At 59.8% G+C, this 22,325-nt stretch overlaps 1 protein-coding gene across 1 annotated transcript; it reads right to left on the reverse strand.

The window, feature by feature from the left end:
• Positions 1-8,526, reverse strand: DUSP9 (dual specificity phosphatase 9). The gene is made up of 5 exons (XM_027608926.2): positions 8,405-8,526; positions 5,362-5,538; positions 2,931-3,332; positions 972-1,421; positions 1-667 (listed from the first exon to the last, which is right to left on the reverse strand). The coding sequence occupies exons 3-5, from the start codon at positions 3,295-3,297 to the stop codon at positions 342-344; spliced, it is 1,143 nt and encodes a 380-aa protein (XP_027464727.1). The 5' UTR covers positions 3,298-3,332; positions 5,362-5,538; positions 8,405-8,526; the 3' UTR covers positions 1-341.
• Positions 8,527-22,325: the final 13,799 nt, after the last annotated feature.

Consider the following 22,325-nt stretch of genomic DNA (forward strand, 5'->3'; position numbering starts at 1 on the left):
CCGCCTTCCCCCCAAAGGAAAAAGTAACAGTCACAGAAGAGGCAGGTTCTGGAGCGTGGTTCCGCCCGCAAGCGGCGCGGGTCAGGCTGGTGGCCCTGGGCCCGGCTTATAGGCACATTTAATAGGATTCCCGCGGATGTTTCAAGTGGGTAGGACAGGTCTTTCCCCGTGTGGCCGCTCGGGAGGGGCTCCTGGCTCCGGCCTCTTCCCAACAGCCCTCCCCTGAGGTATTGCGCTCTCCCCCCCCTCCCGCCCTGCTTCCGGCTGAGCCCCCTCCCACCTCCCCCCAGCACATGGGTGGTCAGGGGCACCCACTGGGGGCTGGAACGGGGGGGGGGCGCCTATGTGGGATCCAGCTCGAAGACACCATCGCTGGTGGGGGTGGTGAAGAAGGAGGGTGGGTCAGAGGCCGCGGACTCCTGCCCCCCGCTACTGCGCTCCCGGGTGCGCCTCTCCTCCAGCCGAAGGCTACGCTCGAAGTCCAGCAGTTGCCCCATGAAGTTGAAGTTGGGTGAGATGTTAGACTTCTTCCGCTTGACCAGGTCATAGGCATCGTTGAGTGAGAGGTGGCGCTTCTGCATGAGGTAGGCCACGGTGACGGTGACAGAGCGGCTGACGCCGGCCAGGCAGTGAACGAGCACCCCGCGGTTCTGGGACAAGGCCTCATCTAGGCGAGGGCAGAGTGGGAGGCAGCATGATGTGCGGGCCCGGCCCCGGCCCTGCTCTCCGAGCCACGCTGCTCTGGCCACATTTGGCCTGGGAGCCCTGTCCTGCCTGAGGAGTCCTAGGGCCTTCGCTGGTGGCCTCTGGGAGCTGGTCCCAGCCCTGCCCGACCCCAGAAGTGCCGGTCCAGGTTTGGGCTCTGGGGATGGTAGCTGAGCCCAGGAGGAGCCTTCCGGAGGGTGTGGCGGAGGCCCGGAGCCAGGCCTGGTGGGGGTGGGTCGAGGGAGGAGGAGACAGAGCCCACTTACCAATGAACGCAATGGCCTCAGGAAAGAACTGGGACAAGTTCTGGCTCCAGTGGTCTGAGATGGGGATCTGCTTGTAGTGAAAGTCACCGTTCTTCTCGAAGAGGTTAGGGAGGTTGGGGGTGACGTTGAGGATGTAGCGGATGCCCAGCTTGGCCAAGCTGTCCACGTTGGCTGAATCCCGGGCACAGCCCAGGTAGAGGTTGGGCAGGATCTGGACAGGGAAGGATGGCAGCAGCCCCGCCGGGGGCGGGGTGGCACCCTCTGAATCCAGGCCACAGCTCATGGAGTCGCGGTCAGGCTCGGATTCTGCATCAGAGCAGTCAGAGCCCAGGCACAGGCCGCCCAGCCCCACCACTGGGCTGGGCACCGGGGCTGTGCTTGGGCCACCACGGCTGCTGAGGCTGGTCTCACACAGGTGGGGGCACTCTGCCTGGAATCTGCTGAAGCCGCCTGGGAGGGGAGAAGGGGAGAGTCCCCTGTTGATCTGGCCACCTGGGTGGCCAAGCACCCTTGGCAGGGGGATAGTAAACCGACCCCAGACAACTCCAACACCCAAGGGGGCTTGCAGATGTTCCCAAAGGGAACTCAAGAGTCAGCAGCCTGATCCATACTGGCGTTCCATGGGGTGCACTATGGGCAGCCCGACCACCCTCACTCGGTGATGGTGGCTATTCCTCCAGACAGCGAGTACCCACTGTGCTGCTGGGGGGGTGCAAGATTCTGGGCGTAGGCAGAGCCCCCTCACAGAGGATCTTACAGCCCCGGGGCCTAGCGGAGGCAGGCCTGAGGCCTGGACAGTGTAGATGTGCTGCCAACCTTGGGGAGGACAACCGCCATCAGTTAAAAAGGGGAAAGGTTCAAAGGTGAGTTCTCTGCCTGGGTGGCCATGTCCCATCCAGCTCAACCAGGAGCACCCCAAGAGCTGGGAGCCTGGGAGAGAGTGTAACATTCTATCAGGATTGATTCAAAGTCCCAAGAAGCAGGCATCTCCTTCATCTACAAATAACTTTTTTCCTGGGCTAGGGGCGGGGCCTGGAGATCCAACACTTGCTTTGTTTCTGCGTCCCTGTGCATTCAGAATGGAGCAAGGGATGACAGTCCAATGACCCTCCCCCCTTTGATGGGGAGGTGGGGAGGTGGGGAGCTGGCTCTGTCGGTTCCTGGGAACCCTGTCCCTACGCTGGACCTCTGGGTGTGTGTTTGGCTCATCAAGGGGCCCAGAGGCCTGTCTCAGCCTATTCCCCTCCACCCGCCAGCCCTGCCATGACTATGATGGGATGGATCTCTGCCTCCTTCTGCCTTCACTACTTTTCTCTCTTTCTCTCTCACTTTCCCCTTCACGGTTCCAGAGCCTTTGCAGAGCGGGATTTGGCCTCCTGTGGCCCCTGCCTCCTTTGCCGGTGAGCAGCTGCAGGAGGTGGTGACATCAACGGGGTGGTGGGGGGGGCGATTGGGAGCCTGTACTTGGTACTCCATTCTTTTTTTTTTTTTTAAAGATTTTATTTATTTATTTATTTGAGAGAAAGAATGAGAGAGAGAGAGCACATGAGAGGGGGGAGGGTCAGAGGGAGAAGCAGACTCCCTGCCGAGCAGGGAGCCCGATGCGGGACTCGATCCCAGGGACTCCAGGATCATGACCCGAGCCGAAGGCAGTCGCTTAACCACCTGAGCCACCCAGGCGCCCTTGGTACTCCATTCCTGAGCATCCCCTAAGCCAGGGCAGGTCAGCCCGATTCTCCCCATTTTCCAGACTCAGAAACTGGGGCTCCCAAGGGTGAAGGGCTTGCCCAAGGTCGTGCTCAGGGGAGGGGATCTCACCTCCACTTTAGACGAATAAGCCTGGGCTGGCCCAAGGTCAAATGAATTGGGAATCCCCTTGGAAGGTGTGGCCCTGCCTCCCAGGGCCCAGGGCCCTTCCCAGGCCGGTTCCCCCGCGCCAGCGCCAGCGCCCGCACCTACCCTGTAGGTAGTATGCCAGGTAGCCTTCCTCTCGCAGCTTCTGGAGCAGGGTGCCCAGCACCGAATCGGCCTCCCACTCCTCGGCCTCCGCCTCCCCGCGCCGGTGCCGGCCCCCGCCCTGGTCGTACAGGAGCACCGGGGCGGGCGGGGGCGGCTGCAGCGGCGGCCCGGGCAGGAGCGCGCGAACCGACAGGCTCCCCCGCCGCAGGCGGCGCAGCAGCAGCCCGGGCAGGGCGACGCTCAGCGCCCCGCCAATGCGCGCCGCCTCGTAGAGCTCGCGGCTTCGGCAGTCCAGGAGCAGCAGCCGAGGCCGCGGGGGCGACAGCTCCCTCCGCAGCCACAGGCACGAGCGGCCCAGACCCTCCATGGGCTCGCGGCTCCTGGCACGTCGGACCGCCGGCGCTGCGGAGAGAGGGCAGACGCGCAGCGTGAGCCCGCGTCCTCCGCGCCCGGCCGCCAAGGGGCCAAGGCGTGAAGCCGAGCCCCGTATCTTTCAGGCGGACGCCTAGGGGCCCGCAGAGACACCCCTCCACCGCCCACAGCGAGGAGGCGCAGAAGGGCGCCTCGGGCTCCCCAAGGAAAACGCCCCAGGCAGGCCACTCGGGCGCCTGGCGCTGCTGCCCGCTCCGGGAAGGGAAGAGTGAGAGGGCCTCCCGAAGAGGACGGCCGGGTGTCCAACGGGCCCTCTGAGAGCCGCGGGTCCTTTCCCGGCCCCTTCTGGGGCGGCCCAAGGGTTCGGCCGCCTCCCGTTCACACCCCCTTCCAGCGGTTCTCGCTCGGCCTGCCTGCAATCGCTCCCCAAGTTCAAGCTTCCGACTTTGGGGACGTGCGCGTGGGAGAGGCGGACCCGGGGAGTAGAGGTGGCGCGAGGTGAAGGGCCTCAGCCGGGCTTCTCGGAGCTGCCCCGGCCCTGGTGGCCCCCCCGGGGGGGGTGGAGGAGAAAAGAGGAGGAGAGAGACCTGGAGCGTGGTCGGGCGGCGGGCGGCCGCGCGTGGACGTCCGAGCCCAGGCCAGCGCGCGACGCGGGGCGCCGTTCCCCGGTAAGGGCGTCCCGGGGCCCGGGCCTCCCGGGAAGACGGTGGGGTGGCAGAGCAGGCGCGCACGTGGAAGCCGAGTCCCGCGCCGCTCTCAAGCAGGCCGCTTCCTGGCAGCGGGACCCAGCTTCCACCTTGGAAGCCGCTGCCTTTGGACGTGGAGTGGCCGTTTTGAGGGGCGGGGCAGTGGGGGCGGGCTCAGGGGGGCCAGCGAGCCAACGGGTGCCAGCGAAGCAGTCGGGTGGGCCCTCAAGTGGCGCGCTGAGCTGGGGCTTCCACCCAAGCGGGACAGGGGCCGGGGGCAGAGGCCAAGGGCAGGTCAGGGGCCCAGCAGGGGCCCAGCCTCGGTTCTTCTGCCCTGAGCCAGTCGGCTGCTGGAGGCAGGGGGAGGGGGAGGGCTAAGAACCCAGTGCCCCTGTCCCAGAAGCTGCCTCCAGCCCTACTCCCTCGTTGACCCTGGACCGTCATGTCCTCCACGACTCGACTTCAGTGACCCCATCTATGCAATGGACTCATCATAGCCACCACCTTAGGCTACTGTGGGATGCCGTTGAAATCATGGAGGGGAGGCGGAAGCAAGACCAGAAACCCACTGCTATCTTCTGGCCCCGAACTCTGCCCAAGGGCTAGGCGGGCAGATGACAGCTTCTGCCCCCCCCCCTCCGCCAGGGCTTCCCTCGCACAGGCGGTGACCCAAGGCACCCAGGAGCTCTGAGCCTCCAGTCCTAAACTGGGGTGCTCTGCTCTTACCCTGTTACTGTCCCGGGAGTTATCCCTGGCATCTCCATATGCCTCCCCCCTGGTCAAGAGCCAGGTAGTTTCTACTTAAATTGATCCCTTACACCTGTACTCTCCCTTCTGCTCCCTGCACTAGCTGAGGGCTTGCATTGGCCAACTCTTGACCAGGTTGCTGTCCCAGCTTCCAAAGCCCTCGCTCGCTGCCTCCAGGGAGACCTGTCAGCCTCAACCACCCCCCCACCCCGCTCTGCCCTGCACCAGACCGTTGTCCATCAAAGGCCAGTGGCCTCCATACCTTGCATGGACACAGGTTGACAAACAGGCAGGATACACAGGGTCCCTGCTTGCACGGCACTCCCAGTTTAGCCGGATAGATCAGTAATAAACAGGGAGACTGAACAAGATAATGCAGGGTGTGATGTGTCCCTTCCCTGCTTAAAACCCATTGAAAGCAAATAGCAGAGTTGAAGGAAAATGTACAGCAGATAAGATAAAGCTCATACAAATTAATCAAAAGGTTAACACTCTGATAAATGGGCAAGGAACCAGAAAAGACTGCATGAGGGAAGAAACGCAGCTGGGTACAGGACCCTTCGGGAAAGGTTCAAGCTCAGGTATGGAAGGCAGGCAAATTTAAGAAACAAGGTAGCATTCCCCACCTGTTACACTGGCAAAATGTTCTCAAATTGAGTACTCCCAGCGCTGCCAAGGATGCCGCGAAATCCGCCCGTCGCTCTATGTGTATGGCCCCTCTGGAAATTAACTTGGTCATATGCATCCAGAGCTAGGAAGAAATCTCCACCGTCTGGCCACTTCTGGGAATCTATCCCAAGGAACTAAGTAAAAGAAGGCACACAGGATGGGCACCACAAGATGTGTAACTAAGGCACGAAGGACGCAAAACCACCGGAGGGCCAACGTTTAGGATAATCAAGTTCAGTGCCACTGATGAAGACTCCTCTCCTAAGCCGCAGTGTAAACAGAGAAAACCCGGGAAGTGATACTAGGGAGAGAACAGGTTACAGAGAACCAGGTCCTCGAAGGGGCCTCCAGTGTACCCCTCCTTCCCTCCCTCCCTGGCTGCGCGGGGAGGGGGGGCGCTGCCAGCCTGGGACTCCTCTCTGGCTATAGCCCACCATGGCCTGGCCTCTGGGATGAGTCCTACTGGCTTCATCCAGGGGCCTCAGGGAGCTGCGCTGTGTCCTCCTGCCCCCAGCCCAGGCCTGTTCAGATTCTGCTCCTTTTTCAGGGACCCCTCCCCCAGGTGCCCTCCTCTGGGCAGCCTTCCTGTAGTCTCCTTCCTCTGTGCTCCAGGCCTCAGTTCCCTGAAGCTGCAATGCCTAAGAACTGCAGTTTGGGGCTCCTGAGGTGCCCAGCCATGCTTTCTGGAGAGGGGTCCCTGGAGGAGGCCAGGGGAGTCTGTCTGGGAAGATGATGGGTGCGGGGCGGGGGGTGGGGTGGGGGGTGGGTGGGGTGGGGGGTGGGTAGGCAACTTCAGCACCGGTGAAGGGAGAGGAAGCTTGGCTCCAAGAAACTCCCCCCGGAGTGGGGTTGTGCCGGAGCCTGCGGCTCCCAACGCCTTTAAGAGTGGCTCCCCTGCACCTTGCTCCCGCCGCTGGCAAGCCCACCAACCGGGAGAAAACGGTCGGCGGTGGGGGGGGGCGGTATTCAATCTCGCAAGTGAGCACTCGGTGCCCGGCGCCAGCAGCGCCCGCTGCGCCAGCAGCAGGACAAACTGGAACCTGTTGCCACCTCCGCACTGCAGGGTTGAGCGCAGCCAAGGCCCCCACCCCCCGACCCTAGCCGGGCCGGCCGGCCCTCGGGCCCCCTGTAGCGCCGGCCCCGCCCCGCGCCCGCTCCCGGGGCGGGCTGGGCCGGGGGAGGCAGCGCTGCGCGCACAGGCCTCGCGGAGGCCCACTCGGCGGGTGGAGCCAGGCCGCGCGCTCGCCGCAGGGTGGGCGCTGAGCCTGACGCTCCAGCCCCCGCCGGGCGCCCCCGGCCTCCGCCTGGCCCGGCCAGTGCCCCCGGGAGGCCGCGGGGACGCCGCAGCTCGCAGACCCCGCGCGCGCCGCGTGCGCCCTCTGGTCTCCTGAGCCTCCGGAGAGCGGCGCCCCGCCTCACCCTCCACCCCTCACCCCGAAATGCACGGTTCCCGCCGGGCCGAATGGCAGGATTTCGGCTGTGGCGGCCCAGTCACATGGCCAGGAGCACAACTCCCAGCGACAGCGTCCCTGCCAAATCCAGTGTCTTTTCCACCAAATCCACTTTCCGCTGGGGATGGCTTTCTGCTTTTTCCTGGTCGGTCTCCTCGCTGGACTGGGAGTTCCTCCAAGGCAGGAGCGGGTGTGCGCCCGGCCCCAAGCTGGCCCCAGCCCCCAGTGCAGGCCTGGCTTCCGCCCGGCCCCGGCGCTCGCAGAAGAAGAAATGCTTGTTAACAAAGAAGTCATGAATGAATGAAACCAATTGTTGCACGAGGGAGCCCAGGACGGTGCTGATCCTTTTCCTCTCAGAGGGTGTCACGCACTTTCCCCCACCCCACAGACACGCGCAGCACACATGCACACACGGCCCCCCCTACCGCACATGCGGATGGCACACAGACCGCAGCAGACTCCTGTCCTCGTGGAACCGACCTACTACGTGCGTGCCTGGCAACTGGCGTTTCTTTGGTCCCAGCTGGGCCGCCTCTCCCTTCCTCCCCTCCCCCACCACACCCGCGCCGACCTCTAAGTACGGTACCTTGCACCCCAAGTGCCTTCTTTATCTCTTAGGGAAGAGGCCAAGCCAGTCGCTGGGGAGACTCAAGGTCTGTTTGGCGAGGCACCTAGGGGGCCTCAGGACGGTGGGTGAGCTGCTGCCGCCAAAGGCGAGCCAGAGGCACCTGGCAGGAATGCCACCCAATGCTGCAGCCTCTAGAGCCCGTGTGCCAGGTGTCAGGGGGTGGTGGTGGGAGGGACTCAGGGATGTGTGTGCTGGGGGGCTATTTGCGATGGCGTTGGGGCAGGGTGCTGGAGAGTGTAAATCCAGCAGGTGTGCATACGTGTTGGGGTGTATGAGTGTGCACGCTGGGGATGCAAGAGGTGTGTGCCTGGAGAATGGGCCTGGCTGTGGGGCGTGGGGAGTGTCAGCTGCTGGAGCAGGAGTTAGTTTTGGGGCTTCACTCAGGGTAGGTGGATTGCAGTGTCTCCGGGCTGGGATCGTGGGTGGGGTGTCTGTAATGAGCATATGGGGAGTCGGAGATGGTGGTGGCACGGCGAGGGGAGCTATGTTAGTGCAGATATGGCAGGGATGTATCGTGCGTGCGTGCGTGTGTGTGTGTGCGCGCACGCGCGCCTGGGTGTGTACTGAGGCATGGCATGGGCTGGGATGGGTGCTAGCCTGAGTTGGGGCAGTGGTGGGTGGTGGGTTAGGGGCTGCTGCTGTGTACACTGCAGGGACTAGGTCTGCGGTGTGCGGTTTGTGTGCGCGCGTTCAAGTGGCAGGGGATGTGCGTGGCAGGGGACAGGGAGCTGCACGGGCGGGATGCGGGGGGTGTGAGGTGGCAGGATCGAGTGGGTCTCGCAGGGGCGCGTGCGTCGGCCCCGTGGGGTGCGCGCTGGCAAGACTCTGGGGTGCAGGGTGGAGGAGCTCACGTCGGAGGGGGCGGCCAGGCTGGGTGGGGGTGGGGTGGGTGGGTGCCGGGGAGCCGCGTGCTCCGCTCACCTCCGCTCACCTCCGCTCACCCCCCCGATCCGCTCGGCTTCCTGCGCCGGCTCCGCGCGTCGCGGCCGGGAAGTTTCCGAAGCCCAGGCGGCGGGAAGCGCCACCGCCGCTGCCGCCGAGCGCCACCGGAGCCTCAGGCGGCGGCCTCGCCTGAAGCCGAGGGGCCGCCGCCGCCGCCGCCGCCGCCGCCGCCGCCGCCGCCGCCGCCGCCGCGGAGGGAAACTCCAAATCCCGCCTCCGCCGCCGCCTCCTCCCCTCCCGTCGCCGTCTTCTCCGCCCCCTGCCCAGGAGGGGCAATGTCGCCGGCGGCGCGCAGGGAGGGAGCGGAGAGGGACCGCGGCCTGCCCGGCGTCTCCCTCCACCTTCCCCGCCCCCGACCGCCTTCCCCCCACCTGCAAGACTGTCCGCTCCGCCCGCCAGCGACCCTCTGTGGGATGCTTGCTGCGTGGGGCCCCTCAAGCTTAGGACTCGGGAGTGGGTTGGGAGACCTGACCTAGGCTGGACCTGGGCTGGGGGAGGGTTGCGCCGAAGAGTCTATGCTGGCTTCCCCTTCCAGCCAGGGAAGCCAAGGGGCCCATGGAGGACCCGGCACAGCTTGGCCCCCAGGGCCACCTCCTACGGCCACACGGGAGAGGGCATAAGGTCCAGGTGACAGTACCACAAATCCCGCCCCTCCCCCCAACCCCCAGGTCCCTCTGCCCTGTCCTCTGCCATTCTCACGTATCAGATTCTGGCTAATAATAATAGCGTTTGAGCCTCAGTGCCTGGAAGGGGTGGGGCCGGGACGTTGCCGGTGGGCCCGAGAGGGGGCCTTGTCACCAGGCGCACTTTGCTTTCCTCTGCCGCAAAGGCCATGAGCATCTCCATCAAGGACCTCGTTTTGTCCTTACACCCTACACCAGGCTGGGAGTCAGAGGGGGCTGTTCCCATGGGACAGCTGGAGAGACTGAGGCAGTGGCTTCCTGGTGTCACCCAATGATGTGGTGGCAGAGCCCGACTGGGTTCAGAAGCCCCAGCTGAGTGTCAACAAGGAGACTCACTGGGTTCTCGGTCTCACCGCTGAGGGGATGAGGAGGCAGGGCGCAGCACACAGGGGGCTCCCGGGGGAGTAATGGGCGAGTTGGGGTCCCCCCTGGAATGTGGCGCAAAGGATGCTGAGAAGCAGCGTGATGCTGTGGGCTGTCCTGGGCTAACTGCTGGCAGGGCCTCCAGTGTGTGGCGAGGCCAGGCTGGGACGACAAGAGGGAGGCGGGCTGAGCTGGGGTGCCAGGAGCTCCATGGGCGAGGGGGCCGCCAAGGGAGGCCTGGCTGCCCGGCTCCTGCCTGCGGCTGTCCGAATTCCCCTGAGTCACTTCCTGGAAAGGAGAGGAGAGGGGCGGCTATGTGTCTGGTGCCTCAGTTTCCTCGTCTGGGCAGCTGGGGAGAGGGGAGGACCCCGTCCTCTCTCAGGGCCCTCCAAGCTTTGCTGCACTTCCAGTGCACCATGTGTGAGCCCAAGCAGGGTCCCGCTGCCACCCGCCTTGCCCCTCGACCCCTTCCAGCCTCAGCAGTTGCGCACCCTTATAGCCCACTCGCTGCTCTGGCCCCCAGGCCTTCCAGGGGGTAGCCGCTGGCTGGTGCTTTCACCTCCCCTTCAGCATCAGGGCTCCGCCGCTGCTCTGAAGTCAGGGGCCTTTGCTGAGAAATTGCCGCGCCATGTGGCAAGAGGACCATTTTATCAGGCAAAACATGAAAACATACGGAGACCAAAAAAGACAGGGCTGGCTTTCTCCCTCCCCCCCCCCCCCCCTTCGTGGTCCTCCTGTTTGGGGAAGATCCGCAGTGGCTGTGCCCATGGCCCAAGGCAGTCAGTCAGCCCCCGGTAAAGTCTTGGTGAGCTGACTCAGACGATTTTTGGGAAAGGTTGGATACCCGATCCCCACCTCCCCACCCCCACTCTGCGCTGGAGTGACTCAGGGCTGAACACTGGAGGAGGAACATTTGGATTGAATGATGCCGCCCCCCACCCCTGCAGAGCTCGCACCCCAGCCCTCCCACCGCGCCTCTGTTCTCCAGTGCTGGAGGAAAGAATGCCATGGCACAAATGGCCAGGCTGGTCCAGGAGATCTAAAGGCACAGGCCTGCTCGGCCTCAGGGAAATGGGGCCTGTCTCTTCACCCCCAGGGACTTCTCTTGGCTGGCAAGGCCTGGCCTGTACCCTGTTGGAGAATAAAATGCACAACCTTCTTGAGGAGAACTTGAGCGCCAGGCCAATTGTGTTAGAGTCGAGGCTGTTCTCAAGGCACAGCTGGGCCTCCGTCTCCAGAGCAGCCGCGCCCACATGCTCACTCCTGTGGGTTCCTGACAGACATCTCTGGCGGACTTACCAGGCAGTTCTAAGCCTTACTCTCTCCTCTGCACCCCCGCCCCCTATTCCACCAGAACCTTAAGGCACGCTGCAGGATGCCCCAAGAGCTGCCAGCCCTACACAACGTGGAGGGACAGAAAGCTGGGCCTTGGTTGGGGATGGAAAGATCCTTCGCCCGGAGGTGCCACCATCCGCCGGCCCCGCTCTGGTGCTCCAGGCACGATGGGCCTTCGGCTGAGGACAGCCCTACGTATTAAAGCACACCTTTCTCGGGTCCTGATTCGGGGCCACTTTCCAGGCAAGCAAAACCTTGAGGAGAGGCCTACCTCATCTGGTCCTAGCATGGAGATCCTGTTCCCACTTGGGGGGCTCCGGCACTTGGGCGCACCGCACCTGAGGCATACCGCTGAGAGCAGTGTCTGCAGCTGAAGCCACTTGCCCACAGGAACACCCCGCCTCCCCAGGCTGCCATCACTCTGCCACCCCACCACTCGGTCACAGGCCCCGCATCTGAGGTGCTTTAGCGAGAGTCTTCTAGACCCATCTTGCTACCAGTGCCATGCCTTCTGGAGCGCAGCCTAGACCCTGTTCTGGAGCACCCCACCTGCCAGTGGCAGATCCCAACAGGGCCAGGGCCAGACATTTGGAACCAAATGGCTCTGTGGCGGCTCCCAGGATCTGCACTTGCAGGTGAAAAGGTGAGAGCCGGGCCAGGCGGGGTGGGGGGAGGGAGCGAGACGGGAGGGAGACGGGAGGGAGACAGGAGGGAGACGGGAGGGAGAGGAGAGCCGCAGGGCAAATTGATTTCTGAGGGGCTGTGACCTCGGGAGCCATTAACACCCCATTCTGGGAGGGCTCAGGTTCAGGTTCAATAACCTGGTTATAAACCCCCTCCGGCCAGCTGTGCAGGCTCCCTCTCCTTGTCTTGTCCTCCTGAGAAGCAGTGCGCCTGTCTGGATATACATTACAGATGATATAATCCTTTTACCGGGAGAGAGCCAGACGCCCACGCCCATTGGCTGGACAGGCGAAGGGAGGTGAGTGGGAAGAGGAGGGGGAGCAGAGCTGGGAGCCCCTCCAGCCCCCATGCTGTGGAAGGGGAGGAGAGGGAAGCAGATGACTTCCTGGGCTTGTCCAAGGGAAGTCGAGGGATGAATGGGGGGGGGGGCAGAAGAGAGGGGAGCCAGAATGGCTGGAGAGATTGGCGGTACCCAGAGCCTGCAGGGAGTTGCTCCCCTGCTGCAGACCCCCCTCCACCAGTTGCTCTGAGGAAGGCCTCCGTGAGTGGCCCATCTGCCTTTCTGGCCACATCTCTCCGTACGTTTCTCATCACAGGAAAGAAGATATTCTATGGCCCTGGCTCAGATGCCTGCGGGGCTGGGGCGGGGGGTTCCTGAGGGTGCTGTGTCCCCACCCCCAAACTTGCTCCTCAGGGGTCTGCCTCTTCCCATCGGTCTGGCTGCTTCCATCGGCCACTTCCCCCTTCCGCTCTCAACAATGCGTGGCCCAGCCTGGGCCCTGTTGCCTCCTTGCACCCAGACCAAGGCAGGACACCAGGCTGGCTGGGGTATGTGCTGCTCTGGGGTCAAGGGGCACTGAGCACTGCTCTGCTCCTCTCCATAGGGAGGCAAGGTCTAGGCCCCCAGCCAGGCTGCAGCCTCCATAGAAGGGACTGCCTCTGCCCTGGGGGCTGGAGTCTGGTCCCAGTCATTGTTGGCTTGGGGTGGCGGTGGGGGTGGGCAGGAGCGTGGCCGGCTAGCCAGCCAGAGCAAGGAAGGAGGCAGCCCTTCGGTGCACAGGGGCCCCGGAGAGCTGTCCACGGCAAAGAACTGTCTGCGGAGAGGGCCTGGGAGGACGGTGGATCCAGGCCGCCCTCGCCAGGGTAGAGCCCCAGGCCGTGGCTCCAGGGTGACGAAGCCCGGCCCCTGGAGCAGGCTCACCCCAGCTCCTGGCCCTGCCCCCATCCTCCACGTAGCCCCCAGCTCTTGCTTCCCCCTCCCCACTTTCCCGCTTGAGAGGTTTGCCACAAGGAAGGCTCAGGATATTTCTGCCAGCTCTATGGGGATTTTTCCGGTCTAAATTTAGAGAGCTGCTATTACCCCGCAGTACCTGCTTCCCACGTTGGTGGCTGATCTGCATCCTGAGAGCACCCAGTGCAGGGAGAGTGGCGCAGATGTGGTCCCGTGTGACCACCGACCCTCCGACCCTCCGGGGCAGCCCCTGGGCAGAAAGAGGGGGAAGAAGAGGGAGGGGGAAGGCCAGGGCCTGCCTGCGAGGAAGCTCGAGGGATTGTTCGCGTCCGCTCAGAGGTGAGGGTCAGTGAGGCCTGTCCGGGAGATGCTTCGGGTGGGCAGGGGACAGCCAAGGTCCCTCGCTCAGGGTCGGGCACACAGCCTGGCCTTCACATCGGTCCTCCCAGTGGGGGACTGTGATGAGTCGCTGAGTCCCCTGCAGGGCTCCTCCATCTGCCTGCAGATGATAGGGTACCAGTGCTCAGAGCCATCTCCCTCTGTCACTGTGTGCCTCAGTGGTGTGGTGAGCCGGCTCTCCGGGCTTGCGGTCTCCTGTGGGGAAGCGCAGAAGGACCTCAGCCACGATACCCAGCATGTGGTGAGTGCTCAGGACCTGCCAGCATCACACCATCATCACGGGGAGAAAGGACGGGGCCTGTGGGGACCCTGAGAGTCTGGGTTCGGCCTGGGCCGCTCCGGGGTCCCATTTGACTCTGCTGTCACCAAACCTGGAGCAATGGCCTGAGACTGGTCTAGCTGTGGAAGCCTCTCTTCACTGTACCTGCACTCTGGGGACAGCTGTTGGGGCTGTCATGGAGTGGGACCATGAGGGTAACACAGAGCCCAACTTGTCAACCTGCAAGAGTCAGCTCTCGGGACCTGCTGTTGGAGATCTGGCCAGAGCCACAGGGACTGTGACTGTGACCTTAGCCACCCTGTGGCACCCCTGGCTGGAGCTGCCTGTTCTCTGCAGCCCCAGAGGAGAAAGGGGGTGTGTCGAGGCTGGGGTCCCTTGAGGCTCTAAGCCTAAGATGACTTCCCAATTGTCAGAGCAAACTTCCTGTGCTCCGCTCTCAGTGATGGCTCCATCCACGGTGGCCGGCCTACACGGGCTCTGCAGATTACAAGGGATAGAATTATCCAGAAAATATCTTCAGGAAGGGGGACATAATGTGCCCAGAATGCTGTCTCCTTCTTAGCCAAGCCTACCCTTCCCCCATGGCTCCCGTCCCTGGCCCCCCTCCCCCACTCCCCAGCACCAGCCTTGCCTCTGCCCAAGCCCCTAACCAGCCCTCAAAATCCTCCTGTGATGCCCATGCCTTCAGAGTGACCCGGCTTTCTTCTGACCTCTGGCCTGGGGGTGCCACACGCTCTGCCACACCCGCCTCCCAGAGCCCAGGGCCAGTTGGCATCACTTTGCTTTGCAAAGTTGTGGCTTCCTGACAAGATTCGGCCACCCTCCCGTCAAACTGCAGGGCCTGTGAGATTTTCCTCCTCACCCCTCAGCCCCTGATGGCAGGTCCACTCCTGGGGCCTTGACTCTTTCCTGCTGTGCCAGCCCTCATCCTTAAAACGGCCCGCCGAGCCCCTGCTTGTCAGTGCCCCTCCAGTGGGCCCAGCGCCAGCTACGCTCAGAACCCCACTCTCAGCCTCTACGACCCCTTCCTTGCTCCTGGCCACCTTCCTTCCCACAGTCCCCGGTGGCCGCACCATCAAGAGCCTTCAGACCAGTCAGGTGAGAGCTTCCCATACTTCGGCCCTTACCCGGTCAAAGCCGCCGGCAGCGGGGGTCCCAATCACCCGGCGTCCATGCTCGAGAGAGGCGGAGTCCTCTTCCTGGCCCTCAGTGGCCCGATCTCCTATTCCCCTCAACCTCTGCCCCATATGCTGCCTGCTGAGGTGCCCTCTTAGTCAGACCCTTGGTGCTTTCCTGCTGGAACATTCTCCTCCTCTGTCCCATGCTCCTGGCCATCTGTCCCAAGCCTGTCTCAGGCATCATGGCCCTCAGTCCCCTCTGTGTGTTCCTACCGGATGACCATCATCCTGGGTGATGACTACGACATCACAGTGTCTCTTGGGGGCCACACCCACAGCACCAACTGGCCACTGGCCTTTGCCTCCTGAGTGCCCCATGGCCCTTCAGGTGCAGCGTGTCCCACAGGGAACTCGCTGTCTCCACTCGAGTCAGCCAGATCCCCACGACAGAGGGACTTGAACTCTGTCTCCACCGCCCCCACAGTTTCTGATGAGTTTACCACTTAAAGAGCTTCAAGGGCATCACCTCTTGTCCCTGCCAGTTGCTGCCCCCCCACCACTGTTGGAAGCCTCCAGGCTCAGCCCCCGCCCCCCCCATGTGGAGGACGCAGCAATTATTATCCTGCAGCAGAGGTCGTCACACGCTCCTCTCTCAGCACCCCTCACTGGCCCCGAGTGGCCTTGAAGACAAAGTCCACATTCTGCAGGCCACTGGCCTCCACTGGTGGTGACCAGAACGTACCAGAACGTCTTGTGTCCCTTTCCCTTATTCTGAATATGCTCACATTCTGAGGCTCCATGGAGGTGGACCTGTATTTTGTGAGTCCATCCTGCAGCTCACTATGGCATGCCCTCTGTCCCCAGTTCATGTCCGGCCCATGGGCAAAATCCATTGCCACCATCCTGCCATCTGGCCAAGGCTTCGCCTGCCATGCCCACTGCTTGTCACTGTCGCGGGCCCCCCTCCGCCTGGCAAGGGCGTACTCTCTTCCCTTTGCTCGGACCATCTGGCTCAGGCCATCCGTGGCCTCCCAGCTCCGGACCACTGTGGCCCTTGCCTGGGAAGTCACCTCCGTGAGTTGAGGGAATATTTGGAGGAGAGTGGCCACGTCATGTTGCACCCAGTGTGGCTCCGAGATGGGCTCAAGCATCGTGTGTAGACCCCGGGAGCTAGTGGATCCAAAAGCTTGGCTGGAATTGCTAGATGACTTCAATCCGACTCCCGAAGAAAAGCAAAAAGACCAGAGCCCTGTCGTCTGAGTCCGAGTCCCAGCAGCCGGGGTGAGGGCGGCCCATGGTGACTCCCACATCTCCGTGTCCCTTCCTGGTTTGTCAGCTTTGTGTTTCTGTTTCTTAATCAGGAGGCTCTGGGGCACCTGCAGAAGTCGTCTAGCGATCCTAGCCGAGCCCTTGGATTGCGTGCGTCGGGCCCGGCCATCACCCTCACCGGGCTGCTTCTTGGCGCTGTGCCCTGGTAACCCAGAGTATTCTCTGCCTGTGGAGACCTCGCCGCCTCCTCCTCAGGTGTCATCCTGCTTCCCTCTCACGCAGACAGGGCTTCCCTGTCTGTCCCCTGTGCCTGGCCACCTGGCTGGCCCAGAGATGCTGCCGATGCCTCTGGGCTCCAGCGCACCTGGCCTCCGGGCCTGGGCGCCGCGAGCACTCCACAAGTGTCTCCTGAATGAATGTGGTCAAGTTGGGGTGGCTGTGAAGCCCCACATAGACCTTCACAGCACCCCACTCTGTGTCTGGCTCTAGGCTGGCCCACTGGGGGGCACGGAGAGGATTGAGAACCGGATCTCCCTCTGGGAGACCCCCACCCACATGTGGGGCTCCCGTGCCACTGTCCCAGCACTGGGCCCTGCCCAGGGGCTGCCCCCCTCCTCCTCCCTCGCTCCTGGTGCTCTCCTGTGGCCTTGTCCTGCCTCCAGGTGAGGACTCTGAATTCCTGGGGCGAGGCCCAGCCTGCAAACCTCTCCTCTGTGCTCTGGTGCACCCTATGGTCTACAGGCACCATTGGTGCACCCCAGCCTTTGCCCCCCACCCCTCAGCTGCCCACCCATCCTGCTTCTGCTGCTGGCAGCGGGCCCAGACCCCGTGGCTGCCTCTGGCCTCGTCTTTGCTTCTGCTCAGAAGTCTGAGTGTGTGCCGGCTGGGCACAAGCTGGGGAGGAAAGTCGGGCAGGGAAGGGGGAGGATGAGCTGCCATGTGGGCCCACTGGGGGTCCCCAGGACGCCTCTGCCGGAAGTTCTGTGACCAGGCGGTCGCAGGCCTTTTTTACCGCAGAAACCGAAGACTCATGGGCGTGCTTGTCGTCTGGGAGGGACAAGAGGAGGGGTGTCCACGTGACTGCCCCAAATCCCGCTGGATGGACCCAAAGATGTGTCCAGAGAGCTGGCTGACTCCCAGGGCTGCGGGGGCGGGGGGGGGGTGGGGGCGGAAGGGGGCTATGCGCGCGCGGCAAGCTGAGGGAGAAGGCTGGGTGCCGCAGCTCGTTCCTCGTCTTGGTGCTAAAACGTATGTGATCAGTAACGCCGTGGTAGCGCAGACTCGAGACCAGGGCAGTCACGTGGTGTCCACGCGTGGGTGAGCACAAACCTTCACAGGACACAAATACACCTCCCGAGCCATCCAGGCAGACTGGCAGGGAGCCTGCTAAGGTTGAGATACACGCACACTCACACACGCACACGCTCATATATATATATATATATATATAGGTGTATGTATATATCAGTGTGTGTGTACGCACATGCTCGTATATATTAGTGTATATATATATTAGTGTACGTATCTATCAGTGTGTGTATGCGCACATGCTCATATATATTAGTGTGTGTATATATCAGTGTGTATATATTAGTGTGTATAAACGCACATGCTCATATATATTAGTGTATATATATATCAGTGTATATACGCACATGCTCATATATATTAGTGTGTGTGTATATATATATATTAGTGTGTGTATATATTAGTGTATATACGCACATGCTCATATATATGAGCATGTGTATATATTAGTGTATATACGCACATACTCATATATATTAGTGTATGTATATATCAGTGTATATACGCACATGCTCATATATATTAGTGTGTGTATATATATATATATTAGTGTGTGTATATATTAGTGTATATACGCACATGCTCATATATATGAGCATGTGTATATATTAGTGTATATACGCACATACTCATATATATTAGTGTATGTATATATCAGTGTATATACGCACATGCTCATATATATTAGTGTGTGTATATATTAGTGTATATACGCACATGCTCATATATATTAGTGTGTGTATATATATATATATTAGTGTGTGTATATATTAGTGTATATACGCACATGCTCATATATATGAGCATGTGTATATATTAGTGTATATACGCACATACTCATATATATTAGTGTATGTATATATCAGTGTATATACGCACATGCTCATATATATTAGTGTGTGTATATATTAGTGTATATACGCACATGCTCATATATATTAGTGTGTGTATATATATATATATATATATACTTCTTACGATTTAATTGGACCATATAACCTGTAGCCAACAAAATGGACAAAAATCCAAAAGACTAAAATGTTCTAATATAACATTAATATAGGGCTTCTTATGGGTTGAATTGTGTCCCTCCATTCCTAAATTCATATGGTCCATTCCTAAACCCCTGTACCTGTGAATGTGACCTTATTTGCAAATAGAGTTGTTGCAGATGTAATAAAATTGTGCTCATACCACAGTGGGGTGGGCCTGTCATCTAGAATGGCTGGGGACAATGGGACACAGACACACAGCAGAACACTGTGGGAAGCTGGAGGGAAGCAGAACTGTACAAACCAAGGACACCAAGGATCACCAGTGTGCCACCAGCAGCTAGGGGCGACACCTGGACCAGAGCCTTCCCTAGCGCCTTCAGAAGGAGCACAGCCCAGAACTGGGAGGCAGTTAATGTCTGTTGTTCTAAGCCCCCCAGTCTGTGGTACCTTGTTACGGCAGCTCTAGCAAACTAGTACAGAGCTTTTCTGTTTTCAAAATGCTTTCTCCACTCTTGTGTCATTTAAAGCTAAAGTATCCCTATGAGGTAGATGGTCCTAGCATTTTACAGATGAAGAAACTAAGATTGGGCACACTCGAGTTGAGTGAGTTGCTTAGAGTAATTCAGTCAGTTTGAGGTAGACCCAGGCAGGGCTCAAGGCAACTCTTCTGATTTTAATCTAGATTCAGTGAAACGTAAGGTGTCTAAAGTCTCCCAACTTCCTGATATAGCCATATTCTAATTTTACTTTAAGATGTGTATTTCAGGGTGGGGTGGGGATAAAGTGTATATTGCTAAGATTTATTTATGTTCAGAATGTATTTGGCGGGGAGGGAGAGGGAGAGAGAATCTCCAGCCGACCCACCGCTGAGTGTGGAGCCCAATGCGGGGCTTGATCCCACGACCGTGAGATCACGAGCTGAGCTGAAATCAAGAGTCGGACACTTAACCGACTGCGCCACTCAGGCGCCCCTAAAGGGCGTATTTCAGAATTTCGGAAGCTTTGGGCCTGACAGATATTTTTGGTTGATTGAGTCAAGGCAAACTGTCCACCCTTACTCTATGCCTTGTCCTACCTCTGATAAATTGATCTCTTTTTTGGGAGAGAAACAGTCAATCTTTTTTTGCTATAAATGCCCCTCCTCAGTATTGCTTTAGCTACATATCACAAATTTTGCCATGTTGTAGTTTTATTTTCATTCATTTCAGTATCTTCAAAATTTTTTCTTCAGATTTCCTCCTTGTCCCCTGGATCATTTAAAAGTGTGTTGTTTAGCTTCCGAGAGTCTGGAGATTTTTCTGTTAGCTTTCTGTTACTGATTTCTAGTTTGAGTCTGTTGTGCTTGGAGAACACACTCTGCATGATTCCAGTTCTTTGCAATTTAGTGAAGTTTGCCATGTTGGTGTGTGGCCCGTGGCTGCTTGTACAAGACGGTGTTGAGTCGAGTGGTTGGTGACTGCCCATTAGATCCTGTTTGTTGTCGGTGTAGTCGAGTCCTTCTAGAGCCTTCCTGATATTCTCTTTGGTTGTTTTGTTAATTGTTGAAGTCTCTAACTATAATCGTGGATGTGTCTATTTCTCCTTCCAGCCCTACCAATTTTTGCTGCCCAGTTAGGGGTGCCATGTCTTTTTGGTGGAATGACCCTTTACCATGAGAAGTTTTTGTTGTTCTTGAAATGAATGTTTTGATTTGATTTTTTATGCAAGTGAATTTTTTGGGATCACTTGTAGTTTTCATGTTGTAGGGGAGCAGCAGCAGCAGAAGGTCTTGGAGGGAAAGAAAACTCAATTCAGGGGAGGTCGCTTTGCTGCCTTTGGCTCTACTAGAACCAGAGTAAGGAACAGGAAGGGCAGCCTGCACTAACTTCCCTCTGCCCCTCTCCGTGGAAAAGAGGGGAGGACACTGGTGAACATTCCCATCTGCTTGGAATTTCAACATAAAAGCACGGGTGGGGTTGGGGGTTTTGATAAGGAAGCTTGAAGTTCCAGCAAGAGGTGTTTGCAAACACATCTTATAAGCAACTAGTGGGTCCGAGTTGACGTTAAAACAAGGTCCTTAGTCTATTCTTCATTTATGGCATTTCTTTAAACCTTGCTCTAAATGATAGCTTTTCCTAAATATGCATCCCAACGTAGTAATTGATAGTTATGCTAACTAAGACTTTATCTGTAGGGAGGAGGCGCCTAACGTGTGCCTGAACTGACCTGATTCCTTCCAGCAATATTCTAGGTCTGGGGAGAGTTTCTGAGATGGTCGCGCAGGACCCAGGAGGAAGTAGACGGCTTTCAACAAGTGATCCACAAAATCCGGATCGGGCAGGATGGGGTGGGGGGGAAGTGCTGCAGATGGCAGGCCCCACAGTGGGGTCTTGAAGCAGGAGTTCACCAGGGGGAGCAGAGGGACCGGCAAGGCCAAGGGCATGGAGGCATGGAGGCATGGAGGCATGGAAATGCTTAACCTGTTGGGGGACCTGAACACTCTTGCCCTGGGGCATGAATGCACGTGTGTTATTGAGAGTAAAATGAGGTTGGAGGTGTAGCAGAGCCAGACAGACAAGGCCCTGGGGCTGCTGTGTCAGAGGAAGGGGCTGGGGGAAGGGAGCCGCCAGAAGCTGCCGCCTTTGTTCAAGACACATCAAGGAGGTGCCCCTTCGCATTGCCTGTCACTCCTGACGAGGGCCCCTCTTAGCTGGCTGAATTCGCCCCCTCTTCTGCCAGCCTCTGGCTCTCTGTACCTTCAAAGCGGCGGGTGAGGGGAAGGTGGGCAAGGTAGGGCAGGGCCCAACAGCCCTGGTCCCCGAGCGGTGGGGTGGGCTAGGCCCGCTGGGGGAGGGAGGCCCTAAGTGCCCAGTGTCGGCCAGCTTAGTCCTCCCCTGAGAAGCTCACTTCTGGGACCAGCCACCTTCCTGGGCCAGCAGGCTGGGGATCATTCGGCAGGTCCCATGGAGTGGTTCTCTTCCAAGATCTGATGGTGCAGAGAGTCTCAGGGCTGCAGGGCCCAGCCTCCTTGCCTGCCAGCCACGGGGATCAAATGATTTTCACCCAGATGTGCAAGGCAAAAGCAGGTGTGTGCATGTGTTTGTATATGTGTGTCTTCCCACCTTCACTCAGCCCTTCAGGGTATTGCTAGAGGGAAAGGGCCAGAGCTTTCCAGAAACCCCCAAGCAGATTACATTTGTGCTCAAGGGAGCAGGGCTCTGGGGTGCTGGGGCCATTGTCCAGCCTCCAGGCAGGAGGCCTGTGTGCGCGCCTGAGGGAGGGTGAGGAGGGAAGTGGAGGAAGCAATTGCAGCCGGAGCTGAATTAGACATGGAGCGGGCGGAGGAGTGCTGTAGGCATCATGGGATGGCTCAGACGCTTGGCGAGAGTGCCTGGGTGGTGGGTGTGTGCGAGGGACCCCTCCCTTGCAGGCTGGAGGACATCAGGGCTTCCCAGAGCATTCCTGTGAGATGGTAGGTGGGCCGTGGGGCCCGCGGGTCTGGGGCTTGCTGTGAGCCTGGGCTAGGCACAGGGAATTGCAGGCGGTGGGGGAGAAGGCCCCAGGGTCAGAACACCCAGCTTCCTTCCTGCCCGCCCCTTGAGGCTCCTGGCCCCTGCCCTTTCTGCTACAGCTCCAGTCATACCTGACCTTTGCACCAAGTTGACGCACATTCCCTCTCTTCTGGTTGCAACCTTGCTTCCCCTTGACTCTGCCTCCCTGCGTGGGCAAATGCCCAAGGCTGTTGCTGTCTGAGCCTGCCCCCACTCCAGGACCCTGCCTTCCACCTGTGGCCCTTGCAGACACCTCCCACCCACACTGGCTTCCGACCTGGTCCCGCAGGGGACCAGGGGCTGATCTGTGAACTCAGAGCTCCTGGGCATCCCCGTGCAGCAGCGCGAGGCCAGCTTAGGGCACTGCTGTGGGCCCCCTGCTTGAGTGGGCCAGCTGCCTGAGCTAGCTGGCAGAGACGTGGGCCGAGGTTCTCAATCAGAGCACCATCCCTGCCTGCAGTGGGTAAGGCCGCCTCTTTCAGAGAAGGTTCCAGGCCCCCTGGCTCCAATAAGCGGGGGACAGATGGGAGGAGAGATGGAGAAAGATAGCCCTGTGCCAATGGTTCTTGGTGCCGATTGATGTGTCCATGGACTTTCAGGAGAAAGCCCGCTCTCCTTCTGCCCACATGATACCCACTGTGGCTCTGGGGGAGGTGCCCACTGCCTGAAGGCACTGCCTGGGCCCCTGCTCCCGGCAAAGTCAGC

The sequence above is a fragment of the Zalophus californianus genome, chromosome X, assembly GCF_009762305.2.
Source record: "Zalophus californianus isolate mZalCal1 chromosome X, mZalCal1.pri.v2, whole genome shotgun sequence".
NCBI classification, from domain to species: domain Eukaryota; kingdom Metazoa; phylum Chordata; class Mammalia; order Carnivora; family Otariidae; genus Zalophus; species Zalophus californianus.

Coding starts and splice junctions, on each gene's coding strand:
- DUSP9 (XM_027608926.2), bottom strand. CDS start 3,297: ATGGAGGGTCTGGGCCGCTCGTGCCTGTGGCTGCGGAGGGAGCTGTCG. Junction 1,422..2,930: donor CCTGGCATACTACCTACAGG/GTAGGTGCGGGC, acceptor CTCCCCTCCCAG/GCGGCTTCAGCAGATTCCAG. Junction 668..971: donor TGAGGCCATTGCGTTCATTG/GTAAGTGGGCTC, acceptor GCCCTCGCCTAG/ATGAGGCCTTGTCCCAGAAC.